Source organism: Sesamum indicum, linkage group LG10, assembly GCF_000512975.1.
Source record: "Sesamum indicum cultivar Zhongzhi No. 13 linkage group LG10, S_indicum_v1.0, whole genome shotgun sequence".
In the NCBI taxonomy this organism is placed as follows: domain Eukaryota; kingdom Viridiplantae; phylum Streptophyta; class Magnoliopsida; order Lamiales; family Pedaliaceae; genus Sesamum; species Sesamum indicum.
Genome location: NC_026154.1, coordinates 10,856,303 through 10,878,321, shown reverse-complemented (window position 1 = coordinate 10,878,321; position 22,019 = coordinate 10,856,303). Strand labels below are relative to the sequence as shown.

Here is a 22,019-nt window from a genome sequence, read left to right as displayed (position 1 = left end):
AATTCTAGACATTATAAATTATACGATTAGAAATAATCATTACATTAACAAAGAAAATCTCAATTATATATCTATATTAATATTCAACTAACATGAACGTATATATATACATACATTATTTTTATTCAAAAGTTTAGGTAATAATTCGTCATTTTTTTGGTTATTGCAAAAATATTATCTATTAAATTTTCATTTAAAATTAAACTAACATGTACTATTTATAAAAGCATTTTAAAAATATTTAAAGTAAAATACGTCAAGAAATAACAACTTATTTGATTCCAATGGTATCATATCCATTTTAATCATTTTACCAATTAAAGACCTTATTGCTCCAAACACCCTAACATCTTACAAGATGTTTTCACATCTTAAAAAGTTTAACATCTTATTTTATCCATACACTTTATAAGCATATTTTTAAAATAAAATCCAACGTCTTATAAGCTCCTAAGACATCTTATAAAATATAAAAAATTATAAGATACTTTAAAAAAATTTAGCCAAACACCCACTAACACTTTTATAAAATGCCCCCCTCCCCCCCTTCTTCCTCCCCCCAAAAAAAAAACCAAAAATCATAAAGTTAACAAAAAACATTCCCCAAATCCCACCGTTATGTTTGTTTTTGTTTTTGGCCCGTCTCAAAGTATTTGTATGTTTGAGTTAATTTATTTTGTAGTTTCAAAATTTGTTTTCAATTGCTTTAGTTAATTTTGTGTTTCCTAGAGCCCAACATAAAATAGCTGTTATGAGATAGCCTTTTTACATGTTAAATGTATAATAGTTTTTTTTTTTGTGTGAGGTTTTTACTTGATTTTTAAATGCAAATAAATTTTATTTTAACCACTTAATATTTTATACGTAATATTTTTCTACATTATTGGAAAAATTAAAAAATTTAAAAAATACAAAATAATATATCAATTCTACGCTGTTAATTCATATATTATATTATTTGAATAATGTATTTAAATTTATCACCTCGAATAGAACGTCTAACAAAAATATTGTTAATCCATTACTAGAGTGCATTTAATTATTTATAAAAGTGTATTTATGTAAATTATATTTTTTCATTTTCGTACATATATAATGAGAAAGTACTATTTATTTTAATCCTCTCACGACTAAATAAATTATATACATATTCATACACATGTATATAAATATATATAAAAGAGACATAATTTAACAATAAAAAGTACTTTTTGTCTCTCACTAACCAACATCAAACATAACATACTTATTTTATATTATCTCAAAAAATAAATCCAAACAGACACACTATCTCTAACTTATACTTATTTATATTTATTTTTCTCTCTCTATCTCCACAAAACACACCAAAATAAATTAAAAATAAAACATAGTACACGTGTTTGTATACACAAAATACAAAGAAATTGAAAATCTTCCACTGCACATGAGGAGGCCAAGCACGACCACAAACCAATCAAACAAAAACTTTAATGTTGTAGACACAAAGAACATTGCTGAAGTTCGAGAGCCTTAAGCTAACGGAGTCGAGGGTCTGGCAGCTGATTTCTGGTGGAAGAAGCAGAGCAAGCTGAAGAAGATGGTTCTACAGTAAAAGGCGCCAATACACTTGTAAAATCGCATTTTTTGCCGATTACGTTTTTTTATATCTGTTTGACTCCTTCTTCTTAGTTAGTTGGGTAGTTAGTTTATTTCCTCTGAATATAAAGAGGATTACAGAACATTTGTACTGTAACTTCGAATTCTCTGAACTTCAATAACACAAAAGAGTGTTTCTTTTCTTGATCTTGTGATCCGTCAAGCTTTTCCCTTAAATGGTTCCTTGAGTTCTTGAATTAGCATGGTATCAAGAGCAGGAAAGATCCGTAATTGCCTGTAGTCCAACAAGAAAGGAAAGGAAAGAAGAAAATGGCTGACAAGAAGCCAGCAGAAACAAGAAAGCAAGATGATGCAAAGCCATTATCAGAAAACACGAAACTTCAGAACAACGATCATGCCACCATAAGCTTGGTGACAACCCCTTTCGATGGCAACAACTATTTCACCTGGGCCAGATCAATTAGATTTGCCCTTGGTGCTAGAGGAAAAGAAGGATTCATAGATGGAACGTGTCCAAAACCAGAACAAGACAAAGCAGAAATCAAACAATGGAGGCGAGCAGACTGTATGGTCATTACCTGGATTCTCAACTCCATTTCAAAAGACATCGCTGAAGCATTTGTACACCACTTCTTCAAGAAACCCCTGGCTCGATTTAGAAGCAAGATTTGGTGCAAGTAACGGCCACTCTTATACCAATTGCAAAAGGAGGTCAGTTCTGTGTCTCAAGGAAACAAAAGTCTTGCTGCATATTCCATCAAACTCAAGAAGTTATGGTATGAACAAGCCACTTTGGATCCATTGCCAATATGTTTTTGTGGAGCTGGAACCAAATTCGCAGAAAAAACTAATTTCACTCAACTCATCCAATTTTTGATGGGCTTGAATAATGCGTATCATCACATCCGTAATCAAATTCTGGTGATGGATCCATTACCTTCAATGGGGAGGGCATATTCCATGGTATTACAAGTCGAAAAACAAAGGAAAGTGAATGCCAAGAGCCTTGAATTTGACAAAGAAGAGGTTATGGCAGTACAAACTACACACACAAGAAGACAGAATGGTTTCAAGAATCCCATCAAGAAAAGGAGTGCTGCTAAAAAGAAGCAGATGTATTGCACATACTGCAAGAGATCAGGTCACATAAGGGAACAATGCTTTGAACTAAATGGCTATCCTGAGTGGTATAAAGAACTGATGAAACAAAGAAAGGGTGCAAACAAACCTGTGATCAATAAAACCTTCAACGCACAGCTGGAAAATGGAAAAGGAAACATACAAGCCTCATCTCAGAATGAGAACAACTTGTCAGAATTAATCAAGGTTGAAGTAAGGAAAATTCTACATAATCCAGAATTTTCTCAGAGTTACTCCAACAGCATGTATGCAGATAATTCTGTATATTTTGCAGGTACCCTTCTTCATAAAACTAGCTTTAAATCTAAAGAGGATTGGATCATGGATAGTGGTGCCTCAACACATATGTCCATGAACCACGACTTATTCCATAATTTAAGACATCTTGACAATATTAATTCTGTCAAATTACCTGATGCCAGCATGTATAAAGTGGAAAAGATAGGAGATATATGCATATCTGACAAACTTACTCTTAAAAATGTGCTATACATCCCTTATTTCAAGCATAATCTGTTCTCTGTCAATGCATTGTGTGAAGCTGGAAATATTAATGTCATCTTTACCAACTCTCAATGCTTTGTGCAGGACCTTGTGACTAAAAAGGTCGTTGCCATAAGCATTAAAAGAGGGAGACTGTATCTACTAGAACACACTCAAAACTGCAAGAAGCATGATCTGCACAAACATATAGCTCATTTGACTGAGGATTTGAAATATCTTATAAGGGAAAAGAAACATGCTGATATATGGCACAATAGACTAGGACACCTTAGTAAAGATGTTATGTTTCATTTGCCCTTTAAAATAGATAGGAATGAACCTCTCACATGCTGTGAAGTGTGTCCCCTTGCTAAACAACACAGACTACCTTTCCAGCTTAATGAAAATCACTCTAGCACTGTTTTTGATCTTATACACATTGATGTTTGGGGCCCTTGTAATCAGTATTCTGTCACAAATTGCATATATATGCTTACCATTATTGATGATTGTAGTAGGGCCACATGGATTTACATGATGGTCCATAAATCTCAAGTACAACAAAAACTGGAATACTTCTTGAACATGGTTGAAACTCAATTCAATCTTAAGGTTAAAAAGATAAGGAGTGACAATGGTACTGAGTTTATCAAACAAACAATGCCAAGACTTATTTCAAAATCGAGGGATCCTTCATCAAAGGACATGTGTATACAACGCACAACAAAACGGTATAGTAGAAAGGAAACACCAACATCTACTACAAGTTGCCAGGTCTATTATGTTTCATGCTAAACTTCCTCAGAAATTTTGGGTTGAGTCATTGTTGTCTGCTACTTACCTGATAAATAGAATTCCTACACCTACTTTAAAATGGAAAAGTCCTTATGAAATCCTTCACAATAAAGCACCTGATTTCACACACCTTAAAGTTTTTGGTTGTCTATGTTTTGCTACAAATATTCTTCCCCACAAAGGAAAATTTGAGCCAAGAGCTATGAGATGTGTCTCTTTGGGTTATGCTCAAGGGAAGAAAGGGTACAAAGTTTTAGACCTAGACACTAACATGATGCATATAGCTAGAGATGTGGTGTTCCATGAAAAGAATCTTCCTTTTAAAACCATGAAACCTGAGGATAACTCATGCCCTTTACCTACTGTTGAATATGAACAAAATGATGAAGATACTCGGCAACTTGAACAGGAAGTCACTCCTCAAGAAGATGTTAGCCGCCTTAGAAGATCTACCAGAACTACTCACAGGCCTATGTGGGTGAATGATTTTTTATGTTATTGCTATCCTGATTGCATGTCTGATAACTATGCTAATCAAGTTCAAGGTTGTTTTGTAGAGAAAATTTATACTATGCAGACCAAAATGCTTCTCAGAAGCTCAAAAGCGCCTGGAATGGAGGAATGCCATGAAACAAGAGATTGATGCACTTGAAAAGAATATTACATGGGAACTTTGTGCCTTGCCAGAGGTAAAGAAACCAATAGGTTGTAAATGGGTTTTTAAAATAAAATTGAGATCTAATGGTAGTGTGGAGAGGCATAAAGCAAGGCTGGTGGCTAAGGGATTCAATCAAGTTGAAGGGGAGGATTACAGTGACTGTTTTGCTCCAGTTGCAAAGATAGTCACTGTAAGGACCTTTCTTGGGCCTGCAGTTGCTAAGGGATGGCATTTACACCACTTGGATGTAGACAATGCCTTTCTTCATGGGACTTTAGATGAGACTATATATATGAGACCACCTGAAGGTTATGAGGTGGGAGAGGAAATGGTTTGCAAACTTAAAAAGTCCTTGTATGGATTGAAACAAGCATCAAGGCAGTGGAACAGTTAGTTCACTGAAAGAATAAAGGGATTGGGGTTCAAACAATAAAAATATGATTATTACTTGTTTACAAAAGGCACTAACAATGATTTCATTGCTTTACTTATCTATGTGATGACATCCTCATTGCTGCAGCTACAAAGGAGCTGATAGAGGAAGTAAAAAAGTATCTTGATAATCTTTTCACTATCAAGGACCTTGGTGAGGCACAATACTTCCTTGGCCTTGAATTTTTCAGAACACAAAAGGGGTTGGTTCTGTCACAGAAGAAATATACTCAAGACATCATAAGAGACATTGGATTGCTTGAAGGCAAGTTGGTGGCAACACCATTACCTTCAGGTCTAAATTTCTCCCTAGAACCAGACAGACCCTTGAAGGATGCTAGCAGATACAGAAGATTTATAGGAAGACTTCTGTATTTAGGATTTACACGGCCAGACATTTGTTTTGCCACGCAGCAGCTACGCCAGTTTGTCCAAGAGCCATGTTAAGAGCAATGACAAGCTGCCATTCACTTGATTAGATATTTGAAAGGAAATCAGACATCAGGTTTGTTCTTTCCTTCCAACAATGAGCTTAAACTTACTGCATTTTCTGATGCAAATTGGGCAACATGCAAGAGGACCAGAAGGTCAACCACTGGCTACTGTATTTTCATGGGGAGAACTCCAGTATCATGGAAATAAAAAAAACAAACTACTGTCTCGAGATCATCAGCCGAAGCCGAGTATAGAAGTATGATAGCAACTGTATGTGAGATTATTTGGGTGAACAACTTGCTTAAGGACTTGCATATACAAGTCCAAACACCTATACTATTCTACTGTGACAACAAGGCAGCACTACATATAACTGAGAATTCAGTCTTTCATGATTGTACAAAACACGTTGAAATTGACTACCATGTTGTAAGGGACAAATTCAAAGAAGGATTAATCTCACCCACATACCTGGTCTCGAAAAATCAAATAGCAGATATCTTCACAAAAGTTCTCACAGGAAATGTCTTCTCTCATCTATATTCCAAGCTGGGATTGATCTCCAATGATACAATTCCATCTTGCAAGGGGGCTGCTGAAGTTCGAGAGCCTTGAGCTAAGGGAGTCGAGGGTCTGGTAGCTGATTTCTGGTGGAAGAAGCAGAGCAAGCTGAAGAAGATGGTTCTACAGTAAAAGGCGCCAATACACTTGTAAAATCGCATTTTTTGCCGATTACATTTTTTTATATCCGTTTGACTCCTTCTTCTTAGTTAGTTGGGTAGTTAGTTTATTTCCTCTGTATATAAAGAGGATTACAGAACATCTGTATTGTAACTTCGAATTCTCTGAACTTCAATAACATAAAAGAGTGTTTCTTTTCTTGATCTTGTGATCCGTCAAGCTTTTCCCTTAAATGGTTCCTTCAGTTCTTGGATTTTAGCAAACATGATAAAAACAACTCACATCACTCCTTACTTCGACAAAATCGGGAAAATAAAACACGTTTTCTAAACTAAGAATTAAAATGACTTACAGAAATAAAGCGGGTGAAGGTTCACGGTCGTTTTCTACGGTATCTTCACCGTCTTCAACTCTCTTGCCTTTGCTTCACTGTATTCCTTCAATTTTCAGTCCGAATTTGGGGACTACTGAGGGACTAGAAAGGATTGGTATTTTTTGAGATTCTCAAATGTAAATGAAACTGAAATGTCGGTCTTCTTCATTTTAGACTCACGTGCTATGCGTGTGAGTTTGTTGCTCTCTCTCTCTCTCTTTTTTTCCTCCCTATCACTAGTTATGTGGTTGGAGTTAAAAAAATTCGATGATCGGAAATTTGAAATTGCACAAACTTAGTAAAATATGAATATTTAATTATCAGTTCTGTAACTATAGTCCTTAAAATATAATTACGCACTCAACAATCGATGCAATTCAACCCCCTACATATGTGTGTATTAGCGATTGAAGTACACTCGATGTATGTGCATAATTTAAATTTATTATATTTATTTAATTAAATAAAAAAAGATAAAATAAATAAAATAAATTAACTTTAAATATAAATGACGATAAATAATGAATTAACTTATTAACAAAACAATACGGCAATTTGAAAAAGAAGAAAAAATAGATAAGGACATTAGGGAATCGACATCTCGCCAACCAACGTAGTTATTATAGGAATCTCCCCCTTATGATATAGTATTGATATATAATTAGTAAATGATTTAATATATAAAACTATAAATTAATACATATATATATGTATGTATTTGTTTGGAGAGAAAGTAATAAATTATTATTTATTAAATAAAATAATTATAATTATCAATATCAAATATCTAACAACAATGGAGAATTATGACAATCATATATATGCTAATCATTAATATCAAATTATTATATCTAATCAATAATTATGTAATATTAAAGTAGAACGACATCTACTGATAAAATAGAATACATTTCATACGTTGGTGGGATCCAAATCTATAACTCAAAAGTCATATAACTTCAATTTCGCTCATTCAACTATGACTTATTGACAAATTAATACAGATATAAAGATCAAAACATTCACATCCATAATTATAACATCGCATCCATAACTATAATACTGAATGTAGCTTCATGCCATTTGTAAACTATAATACTATTGAAAGAAAAAAGATCTTAACCTTAAACAAAACTAAACATAAAAAGAAAATGAAATATAATAAATTTGGTAATAGCAATTTACCTCACTATGATATTGAAAACTAAACTATAATCGTTTTTACACTTTGACATCTAAACTCTTTTTGTGTCAACTTACCATATAAATTTTACAAAATTTTGTACTTTTCAATTTTATAACTATTTTCAATCAAGTTTTTTTACAAAAAAAGTTCACCTGCAGTGCATTTGTGATATTTAAGGGTAATGCAATGTGATATTTTTCACATATGTATATCATATAATGTTTTTCTAGCAAAAAAATCAAGAAAAAAACAAATTATTTATGGTAAATTGCAAATTTCGTAAAGTTGAGATAGCATATTGACACAAAAAAAGAGTTTCAATTGCAAAGTATAAAAACAGGTATAGTTCGGATGACAAAATGTAATTTACTCTTATTTATATATAGAGACAACTTTCCGCATAATTTTTCTTAATAATAAGTATGTTATAATAAGATCAAAGTTGTTCTCACTTAATATATTCTAGTAAGTGTTGCAGATTCCATCACTATAAGAAAACGAAATATTAGAGACATAACTTTCTGTCTCCGAAACTAAGTTTCCTTCGTTGAAAATAAATAGAGACGGAAAAATTAGTTTCTGCACTCTGTGGCTAAAGGCTCGATGGCTAAACTTTGGAGATGGAAATATTCCATCATGAATTTATTCAGAAATTCCGTGCAGACAGCATCACATATTTTTAGAGTAATCTGTCTTTGATTTCTTCGAGTAAAGAAAAAACTAGTCTATAGTTTCGTCCCTAAAGTGACGTTACTTAATTCCGTCTCAAATCAATCTCTAAATCCTTTTACATTTCCTTTCCCTATTTTCGTCTCTAATACATATTTTATTTTTATTTAAATTTCTATATCCAAATTAATATCTTACTCATTATACCATACGGACATAACCAAATAATATCGATACCTAAACTACCCAAATCATCAACAATAACCAAATTAAGTCATAATACAAATAATATAAACTAGCTAAATTGCATTTACTGCCCCGTATATTAGGAGGGTAGCATTTCAGGGACTGTAGTTAAGGGTGTAGCAAATAGCATCCCAGAATTAATTTTTTTTTGGCTATTGCAGGACTCCGGCAATCGGAATTTTCAGATGTACCGGAAAATACTTACCTGGACACTAATTAGGGTTCGAATTTGGGGCTTTTGCTGATGTGGCGGGGAGGTAATAAATTATTGCCATATAAGCTGCTGACGTGGATGTGGTGTAGATATAATTGCCAACTTGTCCGTTGACGTGGAAAATAACATAAAAAAAAAACAAAAATAAAACAAAACGGCAAAAGACTGAAACGCGTATGTCATTTTCTCTCCCCAAATCGACAAACAAAGAACCCTAATCCCCAACAATCCCCAACCCTAATCTTTGATCACATCACCTGAAGAAGACGATGAAGCCACTATACGACGAATAGAGAGCACCAAAGGCAAGAAACTGGTGGTTATACGGAGTAAACGTCACCTAAACCTCCCACCTCCTTTATACCGTAAGTTTCCCTCTTCTTGTCTGTGGTCCCCTATTTCCCCTCTTTGTCTCCCATTGCGTTTTCATTTTAATACGCATTTTGTGGTCCCTCTTTGTCTCCCACTACGTTTTCATTTTAATTGTTCGAGGGAAAACATGTGGGGGGATGTTATGAATATTCATATTATATTTCTGTATCTTTCTGTATCAGTATGTGAGGCATGAAGAAATTAATTTTTTTTGTTGTTTCTATTTTTAGTATGTTTAGTTGTGAAATGATATTCATTTTTCAACTTTTATTAATGCTTTAGCCACTTGTGTGAATAAGGATAATAGTAGGGATTGTTCTGTTTGTAGGGATTGTTCTGTTTTAGCCACTTATTAAATCTGTAAGTAGGGATTATTCTGTTTGTTTCTGCAAATTAATGCTTTAGCCACTTACTGTAAATAGGGATTGTTTTGTTTGTTTTTTGTTGCTATTCATCAATGAACCGTATTATATTTTTATTTGTTTTTTGCTTAGTCTGTTAGTGATGGTGATATTTCTAATTTAGTATTATTTTTTTTCAGCTTTTTAATTTACAGATCCTGACAGTAGTTCAACTACTGTCACATATTATTATTGGGGGAAATTTAGCCCAAGTAATTGTACTATTTCTTATTATATTGGTGGCGAGGTTGCTAAGTTTAACTATGTAGACTCAAGTCACATATGTTTTGCAAACCTTAATTTGTTTTGTGATAAATTATGGTTGGTTGGTGATAAGAGATACTATAAGAAAGTAAAAACTGGTTTTCAGCTCCTAACTACAGATTCACAGTGTTTAGAGTTGGGGAGGGAGTATAGGCATGCTAGGGATGTCCCTGTATATGTTGAGATGTTTGGTGACTTGGGGGGTTGGTGTTGATGTAGATGAGGATAGTGAGGGGGGTAGAAAAGATGATGTTAATGATGAAGATGAGGATGCAGACTTGTTTGATTCTGATTATGATTTATCAACAAAGGTAGATGATGATGACATATTATTTGATGATTATGTGGATGATAAAACAACATCAGATTTAGAAGTTGATGATGAAAACAACTCTGATGGTCTAAGTGGGTCTAGTGATGATGGTGAGACAGATATTATGGGTGATGAGATTGATCTAAATGAAAATAAAGTCAGTGATGATGAGCAAAGTGAATCTAGCTACCCTATTTTTAATCTTGCTGAAAAATTTGATCCAACATTTACATTGGGGATGATGTTTAGCACAAAGGGTGAGCTTAGAAATGCTATTCAGTCACATGCAATTACGACAAGAAGACATAATTTGCACAAAAAGTGACCCAAGCAGATACTATGCTAAATGTGGTGATACACATTGTGATTGGAGGTTACATGCTCGTAAAGTACAAGATGAATGCACTTTTCAGATTAGGGATTACAACCCTAAACACAAGTGTGCCAAGACTTTCAACCTAAAAAATGTAAAGTCTAGTTGGCTCTGTGATAAATATCTTGACAAATTTAAATCTGATCCAAGAGGTCTGTGAAGGGGTTTAGAGTGGATGCTATAAATGAGATTAGATGTCATATCTCCAAAGATCAAGCATATAGGGCCAAAAGGAAAGCATTGAAAAAACTTGAGGACAGTCCTGAGTACCAATACACAAGACTCTGGGAATATGCAGATGAGATTAGAAGAACCAATCCAGGTAGCACTGTCATTGTGGGGACTGAAGATGTGGGAGGGGAAAATAGATTCAGTAAGTTTTATGTTTGTTTTTCAGCAATGAAAATTGGTTTCAAAAGAGGGGTGTAGGAAGATAATTGGTGTTGATGGGTGCCACTTAAAGGGACCTCATGGGAGAATTCTTCTAACTGCAGTAGGGGTGCACCCAAACATAAGGAAAAAATAATGTCACTGATGAGGCTCCAATTATTTTAGCCCCAATTAGTGTAAGTATTTTTAAAGTTGTCTATTTCTTAAGATTTTGTATGGTTTCTAGTTGTCTTGTTATAGTTTATTTCGATGTTTCTTAGGGGAAAGGCAAAGGAAAAAAGAAGGTGACAAATGAGGCAGAAATGATGCAAGTGGACAATGAGGCAGAAATTATTCTACCCCCAATTACTGTAAGTATTACTTTACATCTTTTTGCAGCTTTCTTTTACAATTTATTTCACACTTTTTCCTTTTTATGCATAGCCTAGTCACCTCACAATCTGCAGAAAATTCGATTGAGATCTTTACTACACTCCAAGTGCCCAATCTAGTTTTCAACTCTCCCCAGTACACTAAGGGACCTTCAATGTACACTCAACTGCAGAGTGTTGGACATCCCAAGAGTGCGACATCAAGAGTAAATATTAGAGCCCCACCTCCTATGCTTGGTAGTCAATACAGTGTCACACAGCATCCAGTCCAAGAACATTTTCCAGTTATCATGCAAGGGGGAAAGAAATTCATCACATTGTCAAACTTGAGAGCTTAAGCTCTAAAGGGCCTCCAAGAAGCAGTAGCAACAACTCATATGAAACATAGACTTGACTTGTACTTTTGGCATTTTGGATTGTTTTCTGATTTTCACTTGTTTGGCATTTTGGCATGATGTTTTGGCAGGATTTTATACTTTTTGTGAGCCCTTAGATTGCCATTGTTTGGCAAACTTATTCAAACATCATATTTTGAGGTGATCAAGTTAATAAAATCATCTTTACTGTTTTTATGTCTTTACTGTTGTTTTAAGGTGCAAAATCCATAAGATTGGTACTTTCCTTTTTGATGGGATGGGTCTGTCGTCCTCCTCATTATAGTCCGCCTAGAATCCATAGCATTTCGTCGGAATACATCCTATCTTTTGGTAGATACCAGAAAGATGGGGAGGAAAGTTCTATCCAGTTCTTGGGGCTCCTCTCTCTGATGCAACATAATATCGTAGTATTCGCTAAAGCGAGGAAGGGGTGCGTCATCATTTAGTTAGCAACGGAAACTGATGAAATTGACCTCAATACGCAGGTAGAAATAGAACACTCAAGGCTTACGACGTAAGGAGGCGAACCCCTTGCTCTAGCATCGTTGGTCATTGTATACGCACTTTTCAGTTCAATGCAATCTGGTTTTCTGAATTCGCGTGTGCAATTTACAGTTTTGTGATTTGTTCCTCCCGACTCTGATATATTTCGGCGCACTGCGTTAGTGCCGAGCGGAGGTGTGTGAAGATTGGCGGACGTAGTTAGCGGACTACTAGCCACACGGTGCGCTTTGCGCCTCATGAGAGGTGATATCTATTACTTAATGTTTATAGCTTATTCACATATTCGCAGGTTATAACTTAAGACAATTTAAACATATGAACAAATAAAATGCTTACTAATCCATAAAAATAAAGTTCATGATGCTTACTAGTCTAAATTTTACATAGCAAAACAACACCATCACAGCAAAACTCCATCCATTACATAGCAAAACACAATCAATTACATAATTCTTACACAAATTACACCATTACATAGCAAAACACCATCAATTACATCAAAACTCCATTTATGCACGACTTCCTAGCATCCAAACACAAATAAAAAAATACCATGACAAGACAAGCAACTTGAAGTAAAATTTCATCTTCTTTTCCATCTTTGTCTTCTCCATTTCTAGCTGATTCATCTTCCCCACCAACCCAGGAATTACAGACCTGGCTCTTGAGTACATTGGAGGATCTTCCCACTGGAAGAATCTACACCCATTATTCTACATTTCTCACTAAAATTTTTTTTTTTTGAGAGTATGAAAAACGGAAAAATAGAAAGGAAAAATTAACTGCTCTCTACATACCTTGTAGTCATGGCATGAATGGAATCGTCTACCTGGGTTTTGGTCAGTCCAAGATGTGCGGATGTAAGCTGGCTTACCACAATAACATTGTGTCCAACTGGGCATGGAAGACATCACGCAATCTTCGCACTGTCGGGCTCGGAGCAAGGGAAATGGTGGCGGGTTGGGCTCGGTCGTCTTCTTCAGCTTCAGGGATGGGATTGGGAGTGTTGGGGGTTAGGGATTTTTTCTGAGAGAAGAATACTTCGGTCGATTTCAACGGGAGAAGATTTCTTCTTTTATTTTGGATTTTATTTTTTGTTTTCATTTTTCTTTTGTGTTTTTTAGCTTAGTTGGCAATAATTTATTATCCCCCCGCCACAGCAGCAAAAGCCCCAAATTCGAACCCTAATTAGTGTCCAGGTAAGCATTTTCCGGTGCATTTGAAAATTCCGATTGCCGGAGTCCTTCAATAGCCAAAAAAAAATTAATTCTGGGATGCTATTTGCTACACCCTTAACTACAATCCCTGAAATGCTACCCCCCCTAATATACGGGGCAGTAAATGCAATTTAGCTGATATAAACTAAGTTATTATAGCATTCGAATACAACCAAATAATATCAACATCTAAACTCCCCAAACCGACAACAACGACCACAAGTTGTGAGTTAAACATTACAAATAACCAAAACATTCCAACAATTAGGAACAATAAAATAACTATTGATTTCCATTGAAATGGTATTGCTCCTCCTATCCAAACCCACCAATAAATCGAAAATTTGTGTATTCCATATCTTGAAGAATAGTTTCAAACAATTTTCTATTTTCAATTTATAAAAACCCAATACGCAAATAAGTAACGTAATCTTCAACATAAACCTATATAAATAATCAAATAGGATAAGTTATCAAATAGAAAAATTATTAGTGATACTTTTCGATAAAAATAATTTATTTTACCATCTCTTTCTTAGTGAATGTCGACAACTTGCATCTTAGAATAACTAGAATCTGCAACATATAAAAAACATTTCACGCAAAGCTTTCTAAATGAAATTTATATATTCAATATGCATGTGCATAAATTATAAAAAAATATTTGAAATAAAGTACTTTATATCATATATTTTTTTTGGAATTAAAAATTACCTAAAATAAAATAAAACTTCATGAGAAAAAAAACAATCAAATGGTAGTTATGGAAACTCATGATGAGTGGGATGTTAAAAATAATTTTTTTTTTAAAATTAAAAAAATAGCAAATCAAAATTAATTTGGACATCAAAAGAGCCCTCCCCACTAATACACATTATAGATTTTTAATACCAATTTTAAAATTATTACATAATATTTTGTCGATAATATTATATTGTGCCATAGTTTTGTGTAAGAGAAAAATCAAATGTTGATGTTGTCGGAGTTCACTGGTGTGGCTTGCTCGAAGTCCCAGCTACTACAAAAAAAAAAAAAGGTTAAATTCATTTTAACCCCTTGTGATATTAAAATATCAAAAAATTTTCTATGTTATGAATAAATAATGATATTGTCCCCTAGTCAACTTGAGCCTATTTTTTTAGACATAATAATTAAAATTTCTCTTTTAGTCAACCGATCTAGCTAGGCCTATTAATATATAATTATTTTAATTTATAATATGTATAATTTATAACTATTAAAATATATTTACAATATATATAATTATAATTTATAAAAAAAATTAAAAATAATTATATAACCCCCGTCTCCCACCCCCAATCCCACCTGTTTCGCTTCCCACTCCCCTTCTCCCCCCACGGCCATCGCCCAAGGGTGAGGAGGGCACGGTCCCACGTCCTCCGCTTCAGCAGCGGCGGGTGGCTACATTTTCTTTTTTAAATATATAAATTAATTTAATTAAAATAATATTTTATTATTAATAAAAATATATAATATTTTAATTAAAGAATTATTATATAAAAATTAATATTTTATTATTAATAAATATATATAATATTATATATTAGATGTGAGAGAAGGGTAAAAATATATATATAAAAAAATAAAGTATGTTCTTAGCAAATTCTTAGTCAAAGCGCATGAGGTATTTTTTTTAATTTTATATTATATCATAGGAGGGCATTTGATACTTTAATTTTTATAAAAAAGTTTTTAAATATTTCTACTTTGAGGATTCCTTTCCCCCACACCCCTCTATTTAAAGGTTCACTTGGCCTCTCCAAACAGTAGAAGGAAACAACGACATGGCAACTACAGTGAGCTCTATTCTTACTACATTTATGCTAATCTTCGTTTCCTCATCATTACTTGGATTCAGCTACGGCCATTTCAATCGTAGTGAGTTTTCAGCTGGATTTTTGTTGGGAGCTGCTTCGTCCGCATATCAAGTATATATACTGATTATTTTCGTCTGCACTATTTTTCCAATTACATTTACTTTTAGGTCTAAATAAATAAATTTTTGATCTCTAGTACGAGGGTGCTGCATTCGAAGATGGCAGAGGACTAAGTATATTGGGTACTTACACCCATAAATATGCAGGTTCTTAATTTCTCACTCTCTATAGTTGCTTCATATATATATATATGTTCAAATGAGAAATTTCATAACCTTGAAAATATTCTATGTATGTATTAAAATTGGTTATGTTCGCCCTCCTTCTTCTGTCTTTTAACCATATTAAAAAGAAAGAAAAAAACTACAATTCCGTGCGCTAAAAGAAATATGACTTTTCATTATAGTTAATTATGATATAGATAAGAGTAAAAGTTTATAGCGAATATTAATATTCAACCACGACTGTGCAACGATTGTTAACTATTGTTTCTGGCCATAATTCTATATTTTATTTAATTGGATAAACAACAGCAAAAAATTATTAATTTATTTACATATATTATTCAGTATTAATCATTTATCACACACACAAAAGCAAGTTGTGTATGAAAGAGACAGGGAACAACAAATGATTTCTTTTTCGACTCAAATTAAACAAATTGATATTTTTGGAATCTCGAAATTTCCACGTTTTACTTATGATAATGAACGTACCAGGAGCACATGTTATTCGGGACCACGACATACTACAATAAATGATTGCTTTTCACTCACCAACTCTACAGAAAAATAAAAAATTAGTGATAAAAATGTAAAGGAATAATAACACTTTCTTTCTTTGAGGTTTGGTGTAATTACATGTAAATTTTTTATTGTTTGAAAAATGATATCTGATACCCTTGAGGTTTGCTTCCATCTAATAAATAAGTCCATCCGTTAGTGAAAAATTCACTGAATTTATTGATATTTATAAAAAAATTGAATGAAAATTGAGACTTTCCCTTGATTGATTTATTGCAAGTTCAACAAATTTTTTTCAACTAAATTACTTTTATAACGATGAAGAAATACTTCCTTTCACAGGGTAACGTATGAGGGTAATTTGATCATAATAAAATTTATTTGACTTGTAATATTAATAATAGGTCAATCGAAAGTAAATATAAATTTTTATTCGATTTTTTTGTTAATATCTGCAAATTTGGTGAATTTTGACTAATGGAGGAACTCATTTATTGAACGGAAGCAAATATTATGGGGGCTAAATATAATTTTTTAAATCACAAAAAATCTATGTATAATTACACCAAACATCAGGAAAGAAGAGTGAAATTATCCCAAAAATTTAATGACAATTTTAATATTGTCATAATTATATATATTTTTGGGACCACAAATTCCCACGTTCAACTTGTGATAATTAATGTACTAGTGACCACGACACGCTACCATGTTACTCGTGACCACAACACGCTACAATAAATGATTGCCTTTTTCACTTGCGAACTCTACAATAATATAGAAATTTAGTAATAAAAACTATTTAGTGATAATTTTAGCATTGTCACTAATTATATATTTTGTGTAATAATTTTTAAAGTTTTAATAGTGATAATTACTTCATAAAAATTGTAATTAGTAAGGATGAGTGACAAAATATTATAAATTAAATTATCACTAAAAATAATTAATGATACATGTATACTGACAATCTACTGATAATAATCATTTATTGTCACTATTTTGCGATGTCACTATAAATGTGTAACTAATTATATATCATGAAAATTTTATGCACAATTTTTCTCATCAATAATTATAATGTAACAAATTTATCGTCACTCAATATATATTGTTTATGACGACCTTAAAATTGTTACTTAATATCAGTCATTAGTATTATAATGAATAAGACCCGAAAATTTATCTTTCTTCGGGGGCGTGATGTTATAATCAGGTCATAATTTCATATTTTACTCAATTAGGTAAATATCAATAAAAATTATTAATTTATTCTATCACATATATTGGGTTAAATGTAATTTGTCTCCTTGTGACGTGAAATGAACAAAGTTTTTTCAGTAAAAAAGAATTAGCAAATTATCCATATCAATAGTTTAGAGAGGGGGTAATTTGCTTCATTTTCCAAAATACATAGAGTTATTTGCTATTTAATTTTTTACATGGATTTTTTTTACTTATTTCTCATATCACAAGGAGATAGATTGCATTTTCCTATATATATTACTCACTCGGATCCTGTCAATCATTTATTACAGGTACAAAGGCAAGTTGTGTATGAAAGGGACACAAGAAAATAAATGATTGCTTTATTCACTTCCGAAGTCTACAAGAAAATACAAAATTAGTGATAAACAAATTTAACGATAATTTTAATATTATTATTAGTCAATATGTATTTAGTGATAATAATTAATTCGATAAGATTATAAATGGAGTGAAATATTTAAATCCATAATTAATTGGACAAGTTTACAGATAAAATATTGGATGGGAGCAACGGAGACGTGGCCAACAACTTCTATCATCTATATAAAGTAATTTCAAATTTTGAGTAATTTTATTTGATAAAAATATTATTCACAACTGAATATAAATGCTTTTGTCCTAATTAGTCTGAACTGGTGATATTGAATTTAATTCATGATCAACGGTTGAAATTTAATGTGGCAGGAGGATGTGAAATTGATGAAGCATTTAGGATTGAATGCTTTGAGAATGTCCATTTCTTGGCCTTGGATATTACCTCGTAAGACCATAAAATATTATTATTATTATATATACTTTATTATAGGGAAAATACCCTTTGATTTCTCATTTTTTTTTTATTTTCAATTTTTTATATTTTTTAATATTTCAGACTTGAATGCTTAAAATTTCTCAGGTGGAAAGCTAAAAGTGGGGGAATAAACAAGGAAGGAATTGCCTTTTACAACAATGTCCTTGCCAATGGTGACCAAATTTATATATCTTGCCTTCTTAAATTATTTCCTGAATTTTATACTTTGTACGTTTCTTGTTTTGTTTGTAACTTGAAATAAAAATGCAGGTATGACCCCATTTGTGACTCTATTTCATTGGGATCTTCCCCAAGCCCTAGAGGATGAGTATTTAGGCTTTCTAAGTCCTCGTATTATGCAAGTCATATTCACATATATTTATTATCCAAGTGATACATTTTTCGAAATAAAAAGAAACGAATGTTATTATTATGGTGGCAGTGATGATTTTCAAGATTTTGAGGAGCTTTGCTTCGAAGTATTTGGTGATCGTATTAAGCATTGGATCACAGTAAATGAGCCGTTTACATTCGCCAATGGTGGATATGATGGAGGCTTCATCGGCAACCTAGCCCCTGGGAGGTGCTCCTCTAGGAGCGTTTTGTGCCCAAGGGAATTCAGCAACCGAGCCTTATATTGTCGCTCATCATCTACTTTTTGCCCATGCAGCTGCTGCCAGACTATACAAGAGGAAGTTTGAGGTTAATTATTTTTTATTTTCATGCATAAAACAATTTGATCATAAATGGAGGACAGAAGTTCAAATGCATTAATGAGTTATTATGTTACAGCCAATTCAAAAAGGAGAAATAGGAATAGCACTGGTAACTCATTGGTTCATACCATATTCAAGCAGTAAGCTGGACGTGGAAGCAGCGCAACGAGCTCCTGATTTTATATATGGATGCAGCTCATATTTTATCTCACACTGCAACCAATAGCAGCACAACAGATAAAAGGGTCCATCTGTCAAGTAACTTTTTTATTTCAACAATTTGATTCAAACATCTCAGATATGGGATAATTAGTATGAAATTACTTTCCAAATAGTAACTTTACATTATTTTTTTCTTAATTATTTGACAGCTGAAATCGACGGTGTACCCATGGGCAAGCTAGTAAGTTGCCATCAAGAGTTCTTCTTACGAGTCTTTCCTAAATTCTGTTGTCGGATCAATTTTTGTAATATTTATATCTTATGATTAATTTTCAGACTGGAGTGAGCATTTTCTTTGACTATCCGAGAGGACTTTATTCTCTTCTTGTCTACACTAAGGAGAAATACAACAATCCAGTTATTTACATCACAGAAAATGGTAAATTTTGAGGATTCTTTTTTACTAATACTTTATGTAACTTCGGTACACGTATTTTTTCAAATTATAGGAGGTCGGCGTATAATTACATCAAATTTCAAAGAAGGAGAGTGTAATTATTTTTAATTTCAAATCATATTTATTTATAGTATAGATGCTATCCAAAAATCGTATTTAATTTCTTGTATGCTATTCTTAGGTATGGGTGATGTTAATAATAGTACCATCAAACATGCTATAGAAGACATCCAGAGAGTTAACTTCTACAATGGTCATCTTCGGGCGGTTCACCAAGCCATCCAGTAAGTTTAATTCCTTTATTTATTAATTTTGTTTTGTACTAAATTGCTTGGGAAATTATGAGAAATCGAAAATCATGTGTAGGAAATTCTTTGCTAATAACTCTTAAGTAATGTGTTTTTTTTTTGGCAAAAGATTATTTGTTTTTATAGTGGTATGACCCAAATATTTGATATAATTCTTAATTATGACTAAAATTTCGATCTTCTTAGCAAAAATATATTAAACTTTTCTTTTTCTTGCGCGGTTCTAGATCGAAAACTTCGTTTGAAGTGAAAATAATTTCATAGAAAAATATGATAAATTAAGGAAATGCATACAAGACCATGATATCTCCTTTTTCTTCGAATTATTCGGCAAGTTAGCAAATATAAATCATAGTGGTTGATATTAAACATGATTTTGTGTAGAAATCTCTAATCTGTTATCAAAATCAATCTACATAGAAAACAAAATTTCCTAAAAACAAAATGAAAAAGGTTTTCAAATATTAACTATTGGAAATAGAATTCAACTTCATATCACTATCAAATGATGTGTTTGTGGTGACAGGCAAGGCGTGAGAGTGAAGGGTTTCATTGCATGGTCAGTTTTGGACACATTTGAGTGGGGATCCGGTTATACCCAGCGGTTTGGAATTTGCTATGTTGATTTCATAAATAAGCTTAAAAGAATTCCTAAAAGGTCAACGATTTGGTTCAAGAATTTTCTGAATGCAAAGTGAGAGAAGAGCCTATATATGTTAAGGTACTAAGATCAGAGTTTAATTAGCTACACCCGATCGACTGGTACCTTTAATTAGCCATGTTTGATTTGAGTGATTGGGTTTCTAGTGATGAAACCAAAATCTCGGATTATTGATTGTTGAAGTGTTTGATTTGTGTGGTATTTGGTTATTGTAAAACTAGAAAATAACTCAAAACATGCAGGAAATGAGAAGGAAAAACTCTCTAAAATTTAATATGTTGCAATACTAAAAATATATGTCATAATATATGTATTTATATGTACAAATATTGTAACTACTTTTAATAAAACTAACAATAATGGATAAGAACATGAAACTGTCTAAAACCAGAAAAAAACTACCCTGCAACCTCCAAATCTTCATCAGATGAAATCTTCAAACTCTCAACTTCCCCCCACAAGTTAGACCTGGTTCGATAGCGAACAAGCCCAACTTGGTCAACAAACTCGTGAAAGTAGACATGGGCAACACCTTTGTAAAGAGATCAACGAGCTGTAGCGAGCTCCTTACAAAAGAAGGGGCAATGACACCTTCTTTACAAGCATTATGAACTAAGTGACAGTCCTTTTCTATGTGTTTGGTTCGTTCGTGAAAAACAGGATTGGCCAGAATATGCAATGCTGCTTTGTTATCACAAAATAGATCAATAGGAAGAGAAGTAGATATACCGAGATCAGTCAGAATATAAGAAATCCAACGCAGTTCGCAGATAGTAACAGTTAGACAACGATACTCAGCCTCAGCTGTCGACCGAGATACCGTACATTGCTTCTTAGTTTTCCAAGAAATCAAAGCTGGTCCAAGAAATATACAAAAACCTATAAGTGATCGTCTGGAATCTGGGCATGTCGCCCAATCAGCGTCGCAATAAGCTTTCAGTGTTAGCGAGCTCTGTGAGGGAAAGAAGAGACTCTTTGATGGACAACTCTTAAGATTGCGAACTACATGTAGAGCTGCTTGCCAGTGCGACTCGCACGGGTGTGTGAGAAACTGACTAAGTTGTTGAACTGAGTGTGAAATATCTGGACGAGTGAATCCAAGATATAGTAGACGATCCACGAGGAGACGGTATGAATCCGGCCTTGGAAGCAGATCATCCGAAGTAGATTGAAGCCGCAAACCTTGTGGAAACGGTGTAGAAGCAGGTCGTGATTTACATAAACCTATATCACGAATAATGTCTATGACATACTTAGTCTGCGAGATATAGAGACCATCACTGCACCTAGCGATCTCTAGCCCAAGAAAATACCGAGCGTCCCCAATATATTTGATTGTGAATAAATTGTGAAGATAGGTTTTAACGGCCTGAATAGTTGAAATAGAAGGACCAGTGAGCAGTATATCATCCACATAAACCAACAACACAAGTGGTCCTGAAGGAGTATCCTTAATAAAAAGGTAGTGGTCGTGCACTGATTGGCGAAATCCATAAGATGTAAGTCGAGAGGTGAATTCCAT

The 22,019-nt window shown here is 33.2% G+C and overlaps 1 protein-coding gene and 1 pseudogene across 1 annotated transcript; one reads left to right on the top strand and one right to left on the bottom strand.

The window, feature by feature from the left end:
- On the top strand, positions 15,298-20,679 carry LOC105172301 (annotated as a pseudogene).
- On the bottom strand, positions 20,934-22,019 carry LOC110012713 (uncharacterized mitochondrial protein AtMg00810-like). Its single transcript, XM_020697409.1, has one exon. It carries the CDS (start codon positions 22,017-22,019, stop codon positions 20,934-20,936), a length of 1,086 nt encoding a protein of 361 aa, XP_020553068.1.